Source organism: Carettochelys insculpta, chromosome 31, assembly GCF_033958435.1.
Source record: "Carettochelys insculpta isolate YL-2023 chromosome 31, ASM3395843v1, whole genome shotgun sequence".
NCBI classification, from domain to species: domain Eukaryota; kingdom Metazoa; phylum Chordata; order Testudines; family Carettochelyidae; genus Carettochelys; species Carettochelys insculpta.
This window is the reverse complement of record NC_134167.1, coordinates 11,535,304-11,558,900: the sequence shown is the minus strand read 5'-3', so window position 1 is coordinate 11,558,900 and position 23,597 is coordinate 11,535,304. Positions and strand designations below refer to the sequence as shown.

The 23,597-nt window shown below is 44.0% G+C and overlaps 1 protein-coding gene across 1 annotated transcript in view; it reads left to right on the top strand.

Moving 5' to 3' along the window:
* The window catches only part of LOC142004190 (substance-P receptor-like), a 77,578-nt gene extending 63,526 nt beyond the window's left edge, over positions 1-14,052 (top strand). Inside the window, exons 3-5 of the mRNA XM_074981678.1 lie at positions 7,518-7,668; positions 8,721-8,917; positions 12,070-14,052. Of these exons, the coding sequence (XP_074837779.1) occupies positions 7,518-7,668; positions 8,721-8,917; positions 12,070-12,361 (640 nt within the window). The 3' untranslated portion in view covers positions 12,362-14,052. The remainder of the gene's footprint in view (positions 1-7,517; positions 7,669-8,720; positions 8,918-12,069) is intronic.
* The last annotated feature ends 9,545 nt before the right edge of the window (positions 14,053-23,597 follow it).

Sequence of the window (23,597 nt, the reverse complement as noted above, 5' to 3'; positions counted from 1 at the left end):
TGGGGAATAGAGGTTCCTACGGTTATATTTCACGAAGAGCTTCAAAACTACTCTTTGCAAGCCAGGCTCTGATACCTTTATTTAAGGAGAATAGCATAGTATTCCACAATCAGTCCTACAGAAGTGCTTTTGAAACCCCTGACTCTGAAATGGGAGTGGAAGAACGCTTTCAAAAGGAGCACTGCGTTCTTTTGATATACTTTCCAAAGAATGCTTTTTGCGAGTAGACGCTCCATTGGATATTTTGAAAGAGCCCCTTCTTTTGAAAAATATTTCAAAAGAACTTGCTAGTGTAGATGTGGCCCTAGTACTCTGGGGGCAGAGGGAGACCAAAATCCCAGCCTTCAAGCAATACAGCAGGGGTTTGGTCAGGTAGCAACTCTGAGAATGGATCCCACAGACCTCTGTTTATGTAATCACTACAGGTTGCTGTTAACTTAACTCCAGCTGAAGGATATGAGACACAAATTTTAATCAGACTCTGTATGGCTGATTGCCATTTTTCCTTGCAATATCTGAGTGTAGACAACCATGCAGCATGTATGGCATAAAAAGCATTTATCTGTGCTTAGATACCTCAGTGACAGATACTCTTAAATGCAGATGGATGGACAGAGCCACCGATTAGGCACAGATGTGCCTGTGAGACTAGTCAATTTAGAGCATAAAGAAAATGGCTGGTGGGTAACAACCAATGGGAGTTACTGCAATAAATGAATGATGGTAGTCAGTGGCAGATTAAGGCATGGGGCTTATGGGGCCTGTGCCCCACCATCTGGGGGAGTCCCTGAAAAATGGATGTCCTGAACCACCCCACCTGACACTCCTGCTGGGCTGCTGGGATTTTGACCAGTGCAGGCAAAAATGGGTGAGAGGGGCTGTGGCTCGCTCTCCTCAGCCTACCTTGTGCTGCTGCCCTGGGCCATCAAAATCTCAGCACTGTGACTTCAGTCCCCAGCAGACGCGTGGAGGTGGGTAAGGCAATGCAGGTGGAAGAGATGAGAGGGCTTCCCCCGCACTTGCTCTGGCCCCAGACCCCACAAACCCCTACTCCACCTCTGACAATAGGGCGGAGAAGAGATCGAAGTTTATCCTTTGGCTCCTGACTTGATTCTGGGACATGAAAGGTCACAGGTTAGGACTAGTGCCAAATGCCCCTGGCTTCTGATAGAGGAATTGTCCTGGCTTTCATTAGTCCCACTTAAAGACATTTCACTTCCAGAAAACCATCGGTAAAACTTCCTGCAAAGGCATACGTGGCATTCAGTGACCCAGGCAGGCTCCAGATCATTTTATTCCTCACTCCTTTTTGGATGTGCAGTTAAGATCCAAGGCTGAACCATAAATTTCCCACAGAGCTGTGGTGACAGCATGCCAGTGCTGCATTTAATAATACATACCACTGCTTCACTAGCTTGCAGCCAGCAAGCAAGATTTTTTTCTCTTCAGTTTGTTACATCTTTAATTACTGGTTGTTCTGCAACTTCACCTTAATAAATGCATCTGATCCTGACAACACATAATACCCTAGGCTATTAGGAACAGTATGCATGAGATCACATTCAACCCAAAGAGCTGGGAATTCCTAGTTAATTGCCAATAGAGATTGCTACAGCACACTACCAAGAGGTACCAATCTCAGACAGTCTCAGAGGGTAGTTGTGTTAGTCTGTAGCTTCACAAATAACAAGACGACTTGTGGCACCTTGGGCTATGTCTACACTACAGCGGTCTGTCGAAAGAAGTTCTTCCAGAAGGTATCTTCTGAAAACTCGTCTTTCAAAGAGTGTGTCCACACAAAAAAAGTACATCAAAACATTGATCTGCTCTTCCATAGAAAGCGTCCACACAGCTCCCACTCTTTTGAAAGAACGGGCCAGGAGAGTGTCTGCACACACTTTTTTTGAAAGGCACTTTTGGAAGGAGACGCTCTCCTGATCCGGGAGTGGAAGACAGCTTCTGGAAGAAGAGCCGTATTCTTTCGATTTCTGATCAAAAGAGCACATTTTGTGTGTAGATGCTCTGTGTGTTCTTTTGGGAAAGGGCCAGATTTTCTGAAAGAACTTGCTAGTGTAGATGCAGCCTTAGAGACTAACAAATTTACTAGGTCATGAGCTTTCATGGATAAATTCATTTACAAATTTGACACATGTAACCTTGGCCTGAGCAGAGGTCTTAACTATCTTCACCACCTTCAATAGTCACAGGAATGAGACAAATCCAACTTAATTTGCTTCATTAACTGGCCCTACTAGTGACAGGTAACCATTTTCCCCACCTCCCTCTCTTCTTGTTCTATAAACCCTGGATTCTGTTTTTCCTCTCCGTTTTCATCCAAGGAAGTATTACCCAGGTATTTCATCCAAGGAAGTATTACCCAGTATTATCCAGTTTTACCCAGGACAGCTCATAACCTAATAAGTTTGTTAGTCTCTGAGGTGCCAGAGGACTGCTTGTCATTTGCCAATCTCAAACATGTGACCACATTTCCTAGCCTCTCAGAACTCCGCTGGCTTGTCAAAATCAGGAATGAAAACAGCAACAAAACCTATCCACCCTAATGTCGACTTTGGACTCTCAGGTCTTTAGTGAAGAGGCTATCTTAATTTCTGCTTGTGTCAGGTATTCTGTAGATCCTGTCAATGATAAATCACTTCTTTAACAATACATGGCTCAACAATTGAAATATAAGAACAGCCACAGTGTGTGAGACCCATGGTCCATCTAGCCCAGTACCCTGTCCTGTGTCAGTGGCTTGTGCCAGCTGCTTTGGGGGCAAGAACAAAACAGCCTGGCTCATCGTCTCTGTCCTCTCAGATTGTAGCTTCACCAAAACTCCGCTTGTCCTTTTCAACCCTTGTTAGTTCCTAGGAAGACCTGGCATGCAGGTGCCCTCTTGGCACACCATGCAGCCTGGCAGGGTGGTGCTCTCAAGCTGGTCTGTTCTCCTCCACCCTCCCTCAGCCTGAGTATATATTGAACCTAAACCTCTCCTCTTGTACCAGTGAAACATAGCCTGTATAGTCCAATGGTTGGGAGCATTGAATCAGGTCTGCTCTCCTCTAGTATTCAGCCATATGCAGATCTCCAGCCCCAAAGTTAGCCATGGCCAGGAAGGCTCAGAGTCTCCACTGTATTCAGGCTCCCACCTTGTACTGAAATCAGTGCAAATTAGGAACACCATTATCTTTGAGGACTTGGTCCTGAGTATACAGCACCCCCGTCATTCTTAATTCTTCAGCTTGGTTCCTCCTGGTCACAGATGCTTGCCTAACTATCCTGGAGACTACTGAATCTTCATCATTACCAGAGGTGGAAAAAGTTCCCCAAAAGTTACTTGAGTAAAAGTGCAGCTGCTCTCACTTCCGGATACTTGAATATAATGAAGATGTGATGTGTGTGTACTTTTACTCAAGCAGTTTTCCAGAGGGGCACCAGTGACTTGTACTGGGTGCTTTTTTACCAGCACTTCGGTCAGCAGCCCCAGATGCAGGATTGGATGGGGGGGGGGTGGCATGGAGGGGCTCTTTTGTTTTTTAAACAAAAAAAGGCACTGCTTGTACTTAAGTACATTCACCCACACACCCCTCCACCAGCAGTACATTTACTTAAGTAACTTTTGGGGGAGTTTTTCCACCTCTGAACGTTACAAGCTTTCCCTCATTTTTCCTCACTGATCCATATATCTCCTTAGACACATCAGTCTTTGGGGATACAGATGTTCCTCCATTAAGAACCTGATCAGGACATCCAAAGTGAGACATCCACCTCATTTCACACCAGTCACTGAACTGCCATCTCATGTCTTATTTTACTTAACTTTCCTGGGGCACCTTTTAAGAGTTGCAATCTCGTGCTCGGTACATTCTTATTCAGCCAGGGCTGAGATCACTGTGCTGGCCTGCGATGATTAGTCTTCAGCCACTAGAGGGTGTGTCTAGCTTTGCTTTGGTGATGGATTGCCTTCCTGGAATTACTAACGTATTGGTGTGTGCGTGGGAAGGGGGATGCTGGAAATCTTTTTGACACAATAATAACCACAGAAGTACATCATTTTGTAGAAGAGATCATTTAATGTTGCTATTTTTATATGCTCAGGAAAAATCCTATGCTTTTAGACAAAGGTTGCATGGAACCTCTCTTTGTTTATAGCTGGAGTGGTTAAATTTATGGCTGAAAAAATTAAATTTATATCCCTGGAATAGGCCCAAGTCTCCTGAATTACACTGCTGTAGGTTTCCAAAGAGCCTCAATTTCATTGACTTCCAATGAGACTTACATTCCCACAGCATCTAGGCACTTTGGAAAACCCTACCCCTTGATTAAATCCACTGCTGCCCGTGGAGTTATTCTATTCCATTCTATATTGAGTTCTTCCCAGCCATGTATTAAAACAGAGTGACTCACATCCCTGGATTTATACCATTGTATACAAGATATTTCCCCTCAGACAGGCTTTAAAACAGCCAGTGAGACTTCAACAGATTTTCTCCTGACACATGCTGATCCAAGACCAATGTGGTGGTTAGGCTAAGGCTGGGAATGAGCACTTCTGGCTCTGTTAGCTTTAGCCGGGGTGCTTGCTATTTGACCATGGGAAACTTTGATGGCAATTTACAGAGCCAAATTCTACCCATAGATACATGTGCATGGCTCCTACTAACACCCAATGGAAGCCACACACACCCGTGTGAGAAATTTGTCTTTCCTATGCCTGTTTCCAGTTGTATAACAAATCTAACATAACCAGTGCCATGACAGAGGAGTACTGAGAGATTTAATACTTGTAATGCACTTTGTAATCTTCAGGTTGTGTTTAGACACCAAAAATAGCAAGTGGCAAGAGGTAAAACAATGTCCCATTGCATCAAACCAAACCAGCGGCCAACAATGAGACAAGGAAATAGATAATAGACACTGAGAAATAATTGAACTGAACAGCAGTTTCCAGGAAGAATCCATCTGCTTAGTTTTTTGTTTTTATTCTAGGTTGCTTTGCTATCCAGACATATGATTTTGCCCTTGGAGGCATGAGAAAAAGGTCTTCAGCTCTGACCCTCCCTTTTACTGGGACCCCTCTCTTAAATACTCATCTGAACCCCCACCTCCCACTTATGCATCTGATAAAGCAGGTCTTTGCCCACAAAAGCTTATGCTCCAAAATATCTGTTAGTCTATAAGGTGCCACAGGACTTCTTGTTGTTCTATCATGGTTTAGTCTTTATATCATTTGTTGTACAGAACAAAAAGGCAGTCCAGTAGCACTTTAAAGACTAACAAAATACTTTATTCGGTGGTGAGCTTTCGTGGGACAGACCCACTTCTTCAGACCATAGCCCTACCAGAACAGACTCAATATTTAAGGCACAGAGAACCAAAAATTGTTATCAATGTTGACAAATCAGAAAAACAGCAATCAAGGTGGGCAAATCAGAAGAGCAGAGGGATGGTAGGAGGAGGGGAAGTCAAGAGTCAGAGTATTGTCGTACCTCATTTGTTGCAGAGAGGAAGGTTAAGAGACACATAGGAGTTTGCATTCTAGGGCTCTCTCTAAACTGCAGGCTTCTGTTGGCAAAACTTCCGAAACAACAACAAAAGTCCAAAACAGATCTGTCAGTGGGGAGGATTCTGTTGACATTCCTATGCACCTCATTCTGTGAAGAAGAAGAGATGTTTTGACGGAAGAGGTTTGGATGGGCCAAATGTCGGAAAAGCCTCTCCCAACAGAACTGCCAGCAAAAGATACACAAATGCATTTTGCAATTTGTGTATCTTCTCCAACAGTTCGTGGCAATCTTATTAGTGTCTTTGGAGTGCATTCTTTCCTTTCTCGTGGAATAGGTGTTAACATCAGTCCCAACTCAAACACAGCAAGCAAGGAATGTGGCATTGCTTCCCGGGGGGAACTGGAGACAGATACAATAACATTCCAGTTCTGCTTGGGAGTACACTCACAGGTTTACATGGATGCTCCATGTAACATTTAGACAGCAAGAAAAATAGCATGCACAGGGATAGAGATCTCCTTCTGGGCAGCTTCCTTTTCAGGCTGGCTTAGTGTCTGTAAGGCTGGATTGATATCCAGCTGGGGTGTGACACACACTATTTGTATGGTGTGCTGGGGAATGTGGTCTCTTTTCAATTAAGACGATGACCGTATGAAACAGTATCAGGTTTAGAAACAGCTCAACCACACTCATGATTCTCTGCCTGACAAATCTTATCCCAGGAGGGTTCCCCAACAATAATGGACTTCAGTGGGTCTTGAGATTAGCTGCAGCTGGAGACAGAAACTGACTGGACTCTGGAGACTAAAGAGATTTCTAGACTGTCTGTATGGCATGGCCCCGAGCGCAGAAACTAAGTAAAGAATGCATGTCTAGGATGATCAAAAGGACGTTACATTTCAGTGGGAACTGGAAGTTTAATTCTCTCATGCCTTGGTGAAAAGCCCAGGCTTCAAGGTCCAACAGGTGGAGGAAGCAAACTTATTGGTAGCTTAAACTAGGCTGTCACAGAGCACTGCCTCAGTTACACACTGTGGGCCATCCTGCCTGGACCAGTTGGGAGGACTCTAGCTCACAGCATACACACAGTCTGCTCCGATTCCCCATGTCTACTGTTCACCTTTAGATTCCAGGCATGGCGGAACACAGCGCAGGTGTGTGTCAGAAGCAATCTGTCCAGCTTTCTTTACTGTGCCCAGCTCACTCTCGGTGCTCCCCCTTTACTTCTTGTTCTTGACAATTAGGTTTTCCCCCTTTTGAGCTAATTACAGGTTGCGCCTCCCTGGTCCAGCACCCTTGGGACCTCAGTGGTCCCAAACAAGGGATGTTGTCTGACAAGGGAAGGTTAATGCCCCCCCAGTCCTTGGCCATCCTCCACCCCAGCTTGCTGCAGCTCCTTGACCCTGTAGGTGCAGCTTGCTGCCACAGCAGGCTCCCCTACTCAGCTCTGCATGGGGCAGCTGAGGGATGCTGAGGCTTTAGCCCTGCCACATGGCTGCTGGGGGATGCCAATTCCCCAGCCCTCTGTGGGGCTGCTGGGAGATGCTGGCACCCCAGCCTCATCCACCATGGGGCTACCAGGGTGTACTGCCTGCAGCCCCAGCCCTGCTGCCCCTCATGGGGCTGCAGGGAGGCCAGCTTGCCCTGCCCTCCTGCCCCAGACAAGGGATGCTGCTGGACCAGAGAATGCCAGTTTTAGGGGGTGCAACCTGTATCTAAATTAGTCTAATCTTTGCCCTCAGCAGGCATCAAAGATTCCTATACTAGCAGGCTAATCGATTCCATTTGAGCCCGCAGTCTTCTCTGTCACTCCATTATCTGAGTAACCAGCAGTCACAGAGCAATAATGTTTTTTATGCAACGTTTTTGCAAGGCTGTCCAATTCTTTGCTGTAATCCAATGGCCGGACTTTGTTGATGTTGGTGCTCAGCATGTCGGAGAATCAGACCTCAAATGTCCTGCTTTGGTTTTCTGTGTACTCAGCTGCATTGTACTGTGACAAACTTTCAGGTACCACTTCTGTGTGGCCGTGCTGATCTACTTTCTGCCACTCCTGGTGATAGGATGTGCCTACACGGTGGTTGGCATCACTCTGTGGGCTAGCGAGATCCCTGGTGATTCTTCTGATCGCTATCATGAGCAAGTGTCTGCCAAGCGAAAGGTAAGCAGCCTTCCGACCTCATGGCAGAATAATTGGGGCAGGAAGCAGTATGCAGAGGCAAGTGAACAGACTTGGGTCTATGTTTGTTTGGTCTCTTTGCCATTCTTTAAATGGAACATACACAGTGACCAAACTTCTTTGTATGACTTGAGGGTTTTTTTGGGTGCATCACTTGACATTTCCAAGGGCTCAGATCTTCACAGGATGAAGTTGATCAGAGATGCAGGTGCCCAACTCCTCCGAAAATAAGGTCTAACAAAATACTAACCCACCAGACACCCCAACACTCAGGCAGCTGAAGAAGAGAGGTGAATTTTGAACAAGCTTGCCCTGAGTGCTTTGATACCAGATTCAGATTAAGGCTTGTGTAATGTTTTGGAGGGACTGGATGTCTCAGATAACTGGCAATGGGATCATGCTCACGGGTCATCTCACAAACCCAGCCCCAGATGGCAGTGGCCGAAAGTCATTCACATGAGACAGGAGAGGAAAGGAGGCAAACATATTTGGTTTCAATCCATTTCCTAAGGACAGGGATCTGAAACACACACCATTTACACAACAAAAATAATTGGCTCCTGGGGTTGGACATCAAAATAGAAAGACCAGGCACTGAGCAGTGGAGGAGATCCCTTCCTAACTCCTGGCAGTGGTCCCTTTCTAGGGCAGAGTTGAAGCACATTGGCAAAGAAGAAAGGAAACCTGTGCTCTGTCTGGTTTCCTGTGGTTGAAACAGAAAATTTCTCTTTCCAGGATATTCTCCCCATCACCCTCCCTCATCAATGCTCCCTCTAATTTTTTCCATCTATGTGTGGAATAAATTTTGTTTTATGCGCTGAGGCATGTGCAGATGTGTGCCACCAGTAGAAACACATGCTGCTGGCTGTGGGCACTCTGCTAAACAGCTGGATGGCATCTGAGTGGCCACCCAAGTGCCCAGCTAACAGGGAACACTGAACAATCCCTCACACGGGCTTCATTTCTGTTAGAGATGCTTTCCTCAAAGAGCTCCGTGTAAACTCCTACTGTAACCAGGTCTCCCTCTTCTCCAGGTTGTGAAAATGATGATCATTGTGGTGTGCACATTCGCGGTCTGCTGGCTGCCCTTCCACATCTACTTCCTCCTGCATTTTTTTAGCCCAGATTTGTACCAGCAGAAGTTTATCCAACAGCTCTACTTGGCAGTCATGTGGCTGGCCATGAGTTCCACCATGTACAACCCAATCATCTACTGCTGCCTCAATGACAGGTCAGTGATGGCACTCACCCCCTGGTAACGTGGCTACGGACTGATTTCAGTGAAGGGGAGATGCGGGAACAAGGTCGATACAAAAGGGCACCCCTAGACATGGTGATGAGTTGCAGCGTGAAAGGGAGCCAACACATTAGGGTGCCCAAGTAATGCAGTAAGTTGTTTGGGTTTTCCTACAGCAGAGCATATCAAATTAACAGCTACACCAGGACACGTGTGTCTTCATCGGAAGTCAGTGAGAACAGTGGTTATTGAATACCTCTGCCGGGGGGGGGCGGGGCAGAAATCACGTGCTACATTTTCAAAGTCTTTCGGCTGCCAATGTCAAATAAAACCTCCAAGCTCCTTTCAGCACAATTTTCCCTTGTCAGCAGGGCTACAACAGACACTGTAGATCTACTTTGATGTATTTCTTATGCAGGTTGAACCTCTCTAATCTGGAACTCTCCTGTCCAGCGACATCCATAAACCGGTATGATTTTAGTTAGCCGGGTGACCACTTTTCATGGGTGTGGCCAAGTTTTCTGTGGTCTCATAAAGTTTGTTTACAGCTACCAATCCTGGCTCTCAGTGTTCTGTGCTGTTATTTATCCATAATTTACCCCTAAGTGTCTTCTATGAACCCAGTAACCAGTGGCAGTGTTGGTAATATGCTGGAAAACATTGACCTCCTGTGGTCCAGCAAATTTTCTCAACTGGTACTAGTCATGTCCCAAGGGTGCCAGACAAGATAGGTTCAGCCTGTAGCTCCTTTGAGACCCAATAGTTCTGTCTAGTGGAGAATAACAGCATGCCTCAACTTGACTGCATGAAAAGTCCCTGCTAGAGCTGGGATATATCCAACTTTCTCATTTAAAAAAATGGGGATAATCAAGTCATTTGAATGATTGTCAGGTTGTATTTTTAAATGACAACAGTTCAACATGATTTAAGTTTAAAGTTGACAACTGTTTTTTTTCTTTTCAAAGGAAACATTTTCCTATTTTTCTGCAGGGAGAGAAGAGGTGCTCAGTTGTTACTCACTTTCTCCCCACCATCCCCTACTTTTACTGTGGCAAGGAGAAAAAAAAATTACCAGGGGCAACCCCAACATTCCAAATGAACCGTTTTCCTTTCAATCGTTAGCCAAATCTCAGTCCCTGGAATTTCCAAGCAAAGCTATGCAGTTCTGAAATGTTTTGGAAGAATATAATAATCAAATTTCAGGAGGCTCTAATCCATGCCCAGAGAGCAGGTAGCAGCAGTTTGCCTGGAATAAGACTCTCTTTTATGGCTTGTCGGTGTCAATATTTGTAAAGGGACCCATCACCATAGGGGAAGGGGGAATGGCTGCCTCTGGGTTAATAGATTTTACCAGCTCTACTCTTTTACCATAGCTACAGTCCCCTGCTTTGTGCAGACACACATGAAAGTGTACTTTAATAAAACTGTTACTGTTCTAGCAGATACCAGTCTATAAAACAGGGCCAAATCCTGAAGTGTCTACTTGGTCAAACTCCCCTGGCTTCTATGGGTATTTGACTAGAGTAAGGTTTTTAGGATTTGACTTAACAGTTAGCTTGTGTATAAGGTCACACGTTTATGCAGAACTGAAGAAGATGCATTTCGGGCTCTCAAGTGTTTGCGATCTAACCTTGGTGAGAAACACAAAAGGCTAGGAATGTCCTTAATTAGGAGTATTACATAAACAGATGCATAAAGGCAATTGAGGGCTCTACCCTTGGGAATAAGAATTTGGACTGCAAAGAGGGACTAGGTAAATCCAAACTCATTCTGAATGTCAGTTATGTGTCTGTATGGCGCAAGAGTTTTTCAAACCCTTCTCTTTTACTGAGGATAATAGCAAGGTAGTGATGGTTGACTGAGTGTTGGCAGTGCAGCCCAGTGGTTACATTGTTGTGGATTTGGGGTCGTGACACCAAGATGCTCTTCCCAATTTTGCCACTAACTTGTATGGTGATCCCAGTGGAGGTTAGATATTTCTCAGTCTCTATTAGTCCACTGGAAAAGGGAGCATAGCACTGATTGTCTTATTCGCTAGAATAATTATTGAGTGTCAAAAAGAACATTCAATAAAGTCCTGAATTAAAAACTATTGTAGGCTAATGATGAGTTCTTATGTAGCACTTGGCATCCAAAAGATCTCAAGGTGCTTTTACAGTGCAAAGGAAAAACTATGAAATGGAGAGTAACTGGTTAAGCAGTTGTACATCTTAGAAAAGATCTACAGGTTTTAATGGTTCAAAAATTGAGCATGAAGCCACTGGAAAAATGACCAAGATCATTTGGGGGTTTATTAATGGGAATGTTTTATATGAGACACAGAAGAATTGTTCAGGTCTAGTTGGTTCTGCTGAGAGCTCAGTTGGAGTACTGTGTCTTGTTCTGGACAGTGTACTTTGGGAAAGATGCAGTAAACTGCAGAGAGCTAGAGACACCAAGTGACGGCCATGAATGTCATCAAAGGTATAGAAAACCTGTCCTGTGAGGAAAGGTTAAAAAGACAGGGCATGGTGAGCTGCAAGAAAAGAAAACGGCATGAGACCTGACTACACTTATCTAAATATGCCAAAAGCTGTTGGAAAAAGGACAGTGATTAGTTGTTCTCTATGTCCCCTGAAGGTAGGACAAGAAGCAATGGGCTTAATCTGCAACAAGAGAGAACTTGGTTAGATATTAAGGAAAAGCTTTTTAAGTACATGTTGAGTTAAGCTCTGGAATAGGGACACTGCGGAAAGCCCATTACTGGTGGTTTTAAACAACAGGTTAGACAAAACACATGTCCAGGATAGTCCAGCTTTACTTCAAAATTCCTTGGTTTAAGAGAACTGGACTTGATGATCTCTTGTGGTTCCTTCCTGCTGTGTCTAGGACTCTATAAAGTCCAATTCACACTTTCTCAAAGGGCAAACTGAGGCATGGAAGGGAAGCGACTTAAGGGTCATGCGGTGAGTTGGTAGCAGAGCTGGGAGCACAGCAAGGCAGCCTGGTGCAGTAGCAGACAGAATGCTGGACCCTAAGGGTATTCAGGTTTGAGAGATGACCATACTTCTTGCATACATACACATGCTGAGCCTGTCTCCCTCTGGATTGCATTGAAAACATTCTATAACTAGGCCTAACCCCCCTGACCTCGGCTGTCTCCTCAGATTCCGCGTGGGCTTTAAGCATGCTTTCCGGTGGTGCCCTTTCATCAGAGCGGGCGAATACGAAGGGCTGGAAATGAAGTCTGCCAGGTACCTCCAGACACAGAGCAGCATGTACAAGGTCAGCCGGATGGAGACGACTGTGTCCTCTGTCACCTGCAATGCTGAGGAAGACCCCGAGGAGAGCAACAAAATGAAGCGCTTGTCTGTGGATATGACCTCCAATGGTTCCTCCCGCAGTGACTCTAAAACAGTCTCTGAGAGCTTCAGCTTCTATTCCAACACGCTCTCCTAAGCCGCCTTCCCGCTGAGTGAGGGTCATAAAACGTTGCTTAATCCTGCACCCCAGGTCTGCATTCTATGTGCCTGCAGTCACCTTTTCATGATGAAGATGCTCTATTGTGACAATAGCCACCTCTCAACAGCGTGCCTGTCTGATTACATGGGTTATTACAGTGTTATTACATCAGTTAATATCAACAATAGCTGGTCTCTCTATTGTATTTTGCAGTCATTTGCTGGACTGAATGCTTAACCAGTGCCAGTCAGTGAAAGCAGATCTTAATTCATGGTACAGCATTACAAAAATAAAAGGTGATAGCTATAAGAACTTGGCTGCCAGAGCTACTCGTCATTCTAAAGCTGTTCTCTGCCATCGATCAGTGTCTGAATGCAATATAGAATTCCATAGTGTGAGGGGATTTTTAACATCTGCTTTCCCCACTTGTTTTTAATTGTCGGACCACCCCCCTTACCTGCGATTCACTTGTTCCTGATTAACAAAACAGAGCAATGGCATCCAAGAAGGAAGATAGAGCTGGTGATTTTTGAAACAGCCAATACAAAATGAACACTTACCTCCACCAGCTTGGTAGGCAAAAGAAGACATCAGGGCTGGCTGCCTCTCTTGCATGTGTTTTGTTAAACACAGAGGATTCCTATTCCTTCTAGATAAAGGAACATCTGAGCTCTCAAGGTTTATTGCCACTCCCATTCCTTTCTTTTAATCAACCACTACTCAACTTTCTGCCAGGATACAGTCTAAGGACCCTGTATGTTGTGTAGTCCTGTGGAGTTTACTTGATTCAAGTTAAAATTGCCCATGTGATGTGTTTGGCCTCTTCTGCTCTTATTACTGAAAAAATTCCAGTGTGACTTTTTATTTCATCAAAAACTCCTACAGTCACTCACTGCACGATCCTATCTTCATGATGAAAAGGCTTCATCTCAGAGCGTCAGGATCTAGGCCTTCAGAATCAAGCCAGAATCTTAGATGTTTGCTGTAGCTGGTTGGCTCTGGTGACTTCAGAAGCACCTCGGTCTACTGGCCTAGCTCTAATTCCTGCACGAATTTGGCCCTCTGCAGGTTTGATCTGCATTTGTTTAAAGTTCTGTATGGGGTTTGTGGCTTCTAACATTATCACCAAGAAAGCCCAAGAGATGTAAAATACCAATTTTGCTAACATGTTCTTCCTTGTTTAACCCACCCGAGCCTGCCTGTTGCAACACCCACCCAATTATTCTTCATCTACAAAGGGGAATATAGCAAGAAACAAAATGTCTGGGTCAGCCCTAATTGTCAGGAAATATATTTTGCAGACAGCAGAGCACTTCTCCCTGTGAAACACTAGTCCTACATATGAGCTGGGTTTTCTTTGGAGGTCTCTGGGTTAAATGCATGTAAGACTATGCCAGGGACCATACATGAGAGAGGAAGCAGTAGATAGTGCATGGCAGTCAGATGGAGGCTTAATGAAGAAAGTAATTTTGTAAATAAGTGTGGACCATGGGCTTGATAGGAAACAATATCATGTATCAGCTAATACAAATGTGTTATGTAACTGAAAGCTAGAAAGAATATCTAACACAGGGGTGGCCAGCTTGTGGCTCTGTGAGCAATGAAATGTGGCTTGTCCTCGGAGCCATGCACTGGAAGTGATTACCATTGCTCTGGAAGCACGTGGCAGCGGCTCTGTTGAGTCCCAGGCTTTGGGTTAGAGTGTGTTTGTGGGTGGGGGTGGAGGGGGAAGGCTGGGAGTGCCTGGCTCTGAGGGAGGGATAGGACATTCTATATTATATATCTATATATCTAGTGTGGGGTAGAGGAAGGAATGCCTGGTTAAATCCCCCGCAATGTAGGAAATTAAGTCAGAGATCAAATTTGGAGGTATTTTACAAAATAGCCCATGAACTGAGTGCAGGAAGATACAATCTTTAAATAAATCCCCATTCCAAACAGTTTTTTATCAATGATAGAAATGCCTGTGTTTAAAGATACTAGGAGGAAGTCCACAGATTTCTTCAATGGTTGTTGCTAGGTAGAACTGGCAAAGCCACCACATAACTTTTTAGACTACATTATACCAAGCCCTGCCTCTTCCAGACATTAGATCAGCCTGACATTCTTTATTTCATGTCCACCTTTGCTATAGTACCACCTTCCATATAGCATCAATGTCACCTTTCATCCACATACAGGGTAGGACAATTTCAAATGTTTCTGCTTTTGTGGGGCAAGATCTCTGACTTGTCTTATTCTTAAATCTTTTCTAGTAGCTTGCATGATGCATGGGAAAAAAAGAAAGGTCACAGATGGAGGAGTGGTTTGTTTTTGGTCTTGTTTCATTCAGGGTTTTTGTTTTCGTTGTCTTTTGCTTGTTTGTTTTTGCATGCAGACTTCTTCAGACCCACTGCTTGAAGTCTGACCTGTATTTACACCACCTGATAGCAAACTGTCTCATATAACATTGAAGTAGCCTATGCATCACATAAGCCTGGTAAACTGAAATGCCTTTACCGGAAGAGTGGCAATGCAATTTATGTTACTAGTAGTGAGTTTCTGCTCTGACAATAAAGTTCTGTGAAACTCATCTTATTAGGAGTTTAAATGGATGTTAGATAATGCCTTTCTGCTACATTTATCAGAGCTGCACTGCCTAGATCCCCAACAAAAGAAGGTGCTGTAAAGCAAGACTTAATTTTTATGCCGGTTCCAAATGAAATACTGATTGACTACTTCAAACAAGCAGCACCAAAAGAAATCTTAAAATAAAACCAAATGATTCAAGGTAAAGTTCTACATGAGTACATACATGAGTATGTTACAAGCAACATTTGGCTAATATTCCCAGTATTGTATACACACAATTTGTGCTGGCCAGAACCTACAGATTTTTTTAAAAAATCCTATCAGTTTACATTCCTGCATGCTTTATGCTTCCGTCCTTCTTTACAAGGCACACAAGGTGAACAAGATTTTTTTTTTAAATCAGTGACTGATTTACAGTAAGCTTACAACCAACATGATGCATTAAACATGCCAGAGCCCTAAGGATATGCAGAGGAAATATAATGAAGTCACCAGAATTTATAACCTAAGGTACTTCTTGTGCAGGCTGTTCAACTTTACAAACAACTCTGTTCATACCTGAGTATTTCCACTTGAAATAATAAATCAGTGAGAAAGTAATAAGTAATGTTACAACTTGTATTGTGAAATTAAAAATGATGGAATACGTAATCATCATTGACATCTGTATGCTGTGATTGTTAAACAGTTTTGAACAGTTTACAAGGTTAGATCAGGGGGTCATTCTTATTAACTTGTGTGTAAACTATATCATACGTGCAGGGTGAGAATGGCAAAATGAGGCATCATATCATGTCTAACTCTTAATTCAAATATGGTTTTATCTGCCTCTAAAAGAGGGTCAGATGCTCAAGTGGTGTAAATAGCATAATGCCAATGACTTCAACTGAGCCTCAAGAATTTACACGAACTCAGGATCTGCCCCAAAGAGAAGGAGATTTCTACGGACAAAATTGCCAAAAAAAAAAAAAGTACATGTTGAACCTCTCTAGTCCAGCACCCTTGTGACCTGACCAGTGCCGGATAAGAGAATTTGCCAGACCATGGGAGTTCACTATTATCTAGCAGCATTACCAACACTTCCACGGCTTATTGGGCTCTTAGAAGACATTTAGGAGTAAATTACAGCTAAATTACAGCCCAGAACACTGAGAGCCAGAACTGATGGTTGTAAACAAACTTTATGGGACCATGGAAAACTTGGCCACACCCGTGATAAGTGGTCATCCAGTTAACTAAAATCATGCCAGATTATGGATGTTGCTGGGCTAGAGAGGTTCAGCTTGTATTTCTTTTTATGCAATGAAGACCAGGTTAGTAAAACCAAAGTGTTTGATATAAAATGAGTCCAAATCCAGACTTTCCTCAAAATGCCAAGTTATTTTAATTAGGATGTTAGGATCAGCCTACTTCAGAGACTCTGCAGAATTAGGATCTGGAGTTAGGCTTTTGATTCAGGCCCATGTCTGTTCGAAATAAACAGGATGTAGGTTATGTATGCAACAGCTTTGCTGGTTCAGATGACCTATTTGTGCAATGAGATAGGGCTATCAGCCTGCAAATCATCTACACTGATTAAAGAGCTCATAAAAGTGTCATGGGGAGCTGCCCTCTCCCAATACATTGAGAGTCCAATTCTATTATGACTTTCCTTTCAAATAGTTGGCCTATAGTGCAAAGTCCTTGGGGCTTTATCCGTTTCAGGTTTGCTCTCGATTCTTTGATCAGAAATCCCATTCCAAACCAGGGTGATTTCTTTCCAGGCTTTTTGCAATGCTGAATAATATTATGAGATAGTCACACAGCAGATCTTTTCCTCCCTCATTACCCATACATATTACTCCCACCCAGCATTAATGGGAGCTGCATGTTCTCTCCTGGGACATAGCAGAACTTCACGAGCACAATAAACAGCCGCATATTTTCTAATTAAGCACCCTTCCCACTCAAAAGTCAGGACAAATACAATTTTTTCTACCTATTCAAAATCTAATAACGGTTTCAAGCAGACCTGACTCCAAAACAAAATTCTCTCTCTAACCACACCAAAATGTTAGCAAGGCAAGGGGATTTCTGCAATCCAAACTCTGGTCCATTTTTTTTTCCAAGCAGCTCCTGTCTTTACAGAGTATCTAATCACCCCACGCTAAAATCAGCCTCAAACTCTCTCTTTTGGGAACTATATCAAATCCCTTTCTTCTAGGGGGCTGACATCAGGTATCCAGTTGTGCACCTGATTATAAAACTGGTGCTGAAGACTGATAGCAACTGTACCTTGAAGTGGTCCCCCTTTTTTCCTGGTCCCTACAAAAAGATAAATAAAAGAGGGCAGATTCCTGGAGTTCAGTGGCTGGTCTTTGCGGTCAGTCCTCACTCTCTGAGGCGCGAGAAAACATAGAAACCATGATATAAAGTTGCAGCAAAGTCATGACCCCATAAGATAAAGACTTCTCAGAATGTTAAAATTAACGTCTGCAAAACCAAGCCAGAAAACCGTACATTTGCTAGTTGGTTGCCCCCAGTGGCCTTGGATAGACCAATGGACTGACACCTAATTTGAATTCCCACACAAGGATGATTAGATCTTCTAGCCCCAGCGGTGGGCTTCTAACATCTTCATGATCATTCAGAGCAAAATACCAAACTCACTAACAGCACCTTTCCTTCCCTACATTTCCCCTGACGCCCACCACATTACCAATGTAATTAACATGCATCAAAGAGAAAAATATTAGCTCTGTCTTACATACTGCAGCCTGAAGTAAGTTTGTAGAGAATGGAAAGAGGATCGATCAAGTGATAGGTGTAAGTCAAACTACCATAGCTTGAGCCCCAAAATACTATCTCCCTAGACACTCAGTAGCAGAATTAAAAGTAGCTATGCTGCAAAAACAAAAAACAAACAATCAAACAAACAAAAACATTCAAAAGCAGACTGCACAGAGAAACTGCAGAACTACAGTTTATTTGCAAATTTGACACCATCAATTTAGGATTGAACAGAGACTGGGAATGGCTGGCCAACTACAAAAGCATTTTCTCCCCTCTTGGTGTTCATACCTCCACATCAGCTTCTGTAAGTTGGACACATCCTCCCTCACTGAATTGACCTCATTAACTCTGGTCTTCCTCTTCATTGGTACTCCCTTCTTTTCATGGCTGCCTCTGGAATTTCCACTCCATGCATCTGATGAAGTGGGTCTTTGCTCACAAAAGCTTATGCTCCAATAAATCTGTTGGTCTACAAGGTGCCACAGGACTTCTCATTGTTTTTGCAGATACAGACTAGCATAGGTATCCCTGTGATACATGGTTAATATGGTCTTCAGACTGCCATTATCAGCCAGCCAATGACCCAAGACTAGCAGTTTGGCTCATTTTGAGGCATTAGACGTCTTACCATGCTGAACCAACAGATCCCATTCCTGTGCAGGAGTGTCTGTAGACTGCTATATTTATGCAACGCAGGTTCTATCTCTTGGAACACTCCACAGGAAACCCCCCAAGCTGGGAAAGCACAGATGTCTCTTAGCTAGAACACTCTTGCTGAATTTTACAACCACAATGCAAAAAAGCAGTCCTGTAGTACTTTAAAGACTAACAAAATACTTTATAAGGTGGAATAGTGGATCTGCCGCACGAAAGTTCATCACCTAATAAATTATTTTATTAGTCTTTCAAGTGCTACAGGACTGCTTTTTGTTCTGTGAAGATACAGACTAACATGGCTACCTCCCGCTGACTGTAACTACAATGGGCTTCATGGGCATATTCTGTGAGATTCAGTCTTGTCGTTAGAGAGAGAAAAATCCAGACTCAAATCTTGTAATATGATGCTCATAATTTTCCTAACCCACACACACTATAAAGAGTGTCATGGCTCTAGACTCAAAGATTTATCATCTTGTTAGTCCGTTCATAAAATCCACTGGCCAGCATTTTAACTATCTGATAAGTTTTGCACACAGATGGCTGAATCACAGTGAAACCCCTAGGTTGAGCTTCATGATGCCCTGGAGGAGAGGATGATAAATCGAGCAATAGCTAGAGAAATGTAAAAGATCACATTTGGATCTCCCTTACCTTCCCTCCAAGAGACGGTTTGTTTTTGGGTTGTTTTTTTTTGCCTTGCTCTGCAGCAGGGGACATGAGTCACCTGCTGGTTTGCACTACAGGAAATGGGACATTCTCTGAAGTCTTTAAATCGGGATTTGAGGACTGCAGTGACTCAGGCATACCAGGCCCCTGGGCAAGATGGAAGGCGGTTCTATCCTCCCATAGGGGGCAGGGTCTCAGATGGAAGAGGTGGGGCCAGGCAGCCAGCACTCAGCGCTGCTGGGAGTGTGGCATGCTGCCCTCCCCCAAGCCCTTATAGAGGTTTGGAGAGAACCATGTGATGCTCTCGTGGTGATTTAAAGGGCCCAGGGCTCCGGATGCTATCACAGTAGTAGCTGCAGCAGCTGGGAGCCCCAGACCCTTTAGAACCGCCAGGCCCTGGGACAGTTGCCTCCTTCTGACTGCCATCAGTAGACCTAAATTCAGCCAGAGGTTATGAGCTTTTTACAGGAGTAGGTGGGTGAGGTTCTGTGGCCTGAAAAGGGGAAGAAGTCAGACTAAGTGACCACGATGGTTTCATTCTGACCTTAAACAGTCTGAATTTAAGCTTTTAGGCTTAGACAAAGCGATTCTAAGTCTGTGCAATATGATACGTTCAAAAGAAAAAAAAAAATCACAGTGTGATGTACCAATGGCTTGTGATGTTTATTCATGGTCCAACTAATGATGCCAGTATTGTATGTAGTACCAAATGCAGTAGTAGCTTTGATGTAAAACAAAAATATTGATTTTTGTCTACTGTTAAGTCGAAACATATTTTCATAAATAAACATTTATTTCATGAGGCTGTGTTACAAAGTGGCTGTGGGATAAACGCTTTTAGCTGGCAATTGTTGCGTGGATTTTGCTGGCGACTCCAGTCAAGGACTGGAAAGGTGAGCAGGGTGAGAGGCATTTCCTGGGTTTTGAATGAACAAATGGTCACTTTCACTGAATTTCAAGATCTTGTTGACTTGTGCAATGTAGGTTCTAGCTCAATGTTTCCCAACCAGGGGCATTTGCACCCTTGTGGGTACGCTGAGGTCTTCCAGGGGCTATATCAACTCATCTAGATATTTGCCTAGTTTTACAACAGGCTACATAAAAACATTAATAAAGTCACTACAGTCTAAAAGTTCATTCATTCAGTGACCTGTTTCTACAGCTTTATATGCCTTATGCTGAAACATAAGTACGACATTCATTGATTTCATAATAACATGGCAAAAAGTCAGAAAGTTTTCAGTAGTCGTCTTCTGTGATATTTTTACATGTTTTGGTAAGTAAGTAGTTTTCTAGTGAGGTGTAACTTGGTATGCAAAACAAATTTGACTCCTGAAAAGGGTACAGGAAACTAGACAGATTGAATGGCACTTGTTTCAAGACCTCAGCTTACCTTAGGACTATGTTTCCTAACTGGGGATACGTGTGCCCTTAGGGGTACAGGATAGAAGTCTGCAGGTACTTTTTTTTTTAAAGGGGGTACTTTATAAAATAAATTGAGAAACACTCTTCCAGCTTTTGGCAAACTTCACATGAGACCCCAAGCTGGAAAAGCACAGTTATTTCTTAGCTAGAACTCACACAGTCCCAAGGGCTAATGATGTATCTGTCATTGCTTACTGTCACCTGTGACCAGCAAGGGGAAGGAAAAGGAGGGAAACCACCACACAGGAGCACATCAACATAGCATTCAAGGCAACCCACTGCTTCTGAGAGTGGCCCCAGCATCATAAAATGAACTGTACTTACCAGCCCCTTTCTGCTGACAATGCTCTGAGGTAGGACACACCTCTGGCCCAAACCTGTAACAAGACAATTATTTTCAATTATCAGCATCAACTAGCTCAGGTATATGAGACCCAACCTGGCAAAGCATGTAAGTGATGCACGTGTGACTCCGATAGGATGATGGATGTGCTTAAAGCTTCACGAGTTTAAGGACTTTGCTGGTCTGAGACCTTGCACAAACAAGAGAGTAACATCACTGGTTGCAGTATGAATGTGGGGCCAAATCTAGCACTGGTGTTAGATGTGAGTAGCGTAGGGGGAGAAATGAACAGCGGCCTGGTGTTTCAAAGGGGCCCTGAGCTCCTAGCCGCTGCCACTACCGCAGTTGTAGTGGCGGTAGCTGGGAGATCGGGGCCCCTTTGAAAAGCCATGTGACAGTCCCTGGGTTACTCTGTATGACTTCTGGAGGGAGGGGAAGCACTGAGCTCCAGGAAGTTCTAAGGACTGACTGCCCTTGGCCCCAACCCTTCATCTTGAGACTTTGCCTCTTCTGGAGGTGTGCAGCTGGACCACTTCATACCTTGCTCCCAGGCCTGTAGTGGCTGTCAGCCTCGCTGGGTGTGAGCAGGCACAATTCCCAACAACAGTTGTGTCTGTTTATGCCAGCATCCTTCACACTGCTGGTGAGCCCATGGAAAGACTAATCCCATGATGCTAGTCCACAATTACATTTTGCTGGGGAAGGCGCCACTATGAACACACTGTATCACCTGAGCTTGCTCAGGCTTTGGTGCCTTCTGTCACACACCAGGCATGCTCCTGGTGATCTACCCCAGTTTGGCAAGAATATACCATCCTTCTAGGATGGTGGCTTCTTTGCTTGTACCATGATGCCTATTCTTATTGTTACTTCTGAAAATAGGACCACGACAAGATCTGGCCCTCGTCCAAACAGTGCCCCGTGCAAGGAGCATCTGCAAATGCCCCCTCCTCCATTTTGTTCAGCTTTAGAATACCTTATTTTTTATTGTTTTTATAGCCTATTTCATAACTCTGAGGAATGATTTCTCCTTGTTATAGAAGATGTTAAAATTTGCTTGGAAGGATCTGTAAGTCTGTATTTTCAGAAAGTCTCAGAGTCTGGAAGGTTCCAGAAGCTTCTCCAAAGCTCCAGAACATTCTAGGTGGTTAGAGGAAAAATGAATCCACATATGGAATTCCTGAAACATTATTACGTTGAACATTCTGCTTTCTCTTTGGTTGCTCACAACAAAAACAGCACCCTGAGTCCAATGCTCCTCCGAGTTCAGCATCCCAGGTGGTTGCCTGGGTCACCTGCCCCATACCTCTGGCCCTGACCACAGCAGTCAGTGAAGTCCTGCCTATTTTCTGTGGGTGTGCTGCAGATAACCACTCCTATTGAGGGAAAAACAGCCCCATCCTCATACCTAGAGAGAGTATTGCAGCCAGTAGCTCCATATTCCTAACACACACACACACACACACACAACCTCTTGTAATTATCTCCAAGCACATTGCAGTTTACAATTTTTAACTGAACTAGTGCTGCAATGGTAAAGGTAATTGGCACCTCTGCTGAAGGTGCCAGATGCACAGAGCATTAAGAAAACCATTTTCCTTGGAGGTCACTTCACAGTGTAAAACAAAACCAAAAAGCCCAACATATCTGTGCCACAGAATGGCTTTGTGCAGGCTGCAATATGAGGGAATACCCCGGCTGAATGGAGATTACAGCTCCCAGAGGCATGTTCTTTGTTAGTGGCAGTCACCCCCACAGTCCCCCTTTCTCCAGCTTGATGTGCACCTATCTGGTTGCAGTTCACTTGAAGTGGAGAGTGAGAGGACAAGCAGTCCAGGAAGCCAGAGGAAGATCCCCACTCCAACGCAAATCAGAGCCACACAGGAGCACCTCTGACTTACATTACTTTCATAAAGAAATCTTGTGCTACCAGAGGCTCAGGGTAATGGATCTCCACCTCACCTACAATTGGCCACATTCCCATTCCCTTTATGGGAGAGCTGTCCCCAAGAGCTTTACATCAGTGGAGTGTTCCCCTGCACTATGAGGTCCCTACTGGCTATCTATACTCATCAAGAACACGTCGTGCACAGAAGACACACGTTATGCTCAGTTCAAAGTAGTTGGGCTGGGCCATAGAATCCAGCAGACTCCCTGGATCAGATGTCTATAATTAGGGGAACACACAGATGCTCATTCCAACAGACTCAGCTCAGTCAGTGGAGGGATTTTTCCACTGCCCCCTTGCCTGGACAAAGAGTTAAGGTGAGATATCCCAACATGTATAGGCTGAGACAAAAAATCTGTTGTACATACCTTTACGCATCATCTCATGTGTTTTGTGACATGCTTGCTACCTCCTTTGTACTTTCCTCCTGATATGTCAGGCAACACATTCCTATTCCTACTCCTGACCTTTTATTTTCACGCCTGATGTTTCAGACAAAATTCATCACCTTTGTCTAACTGTTTTATCACGTGCTGGGTTGAGGTGGCCTTGTGCTGTCCTGGTGAGATGTATTCACATGTTCTGTGTGTTTTAGCAGTGATATCAATGCAAATACTGAGTTCATATCCCAGCCACTGTCTGGCAGGCAAACATTTGCTTTTGGCAGGGCCTGACTGTTACTCATAAGATAATTCTTGCTGACTTTTGTTTAGGCATCAGGCCTTACACCAGATCCATGCTTCAGGTTCTCTTTTTTTCCTCCTGCACAAGGTTGTTCTCTAGGGTGAGCTGGTCAACCATAAATAAAGCCCTGTGGGTCACCAGTTAAAAGTTCAAGCTTTCCAGCT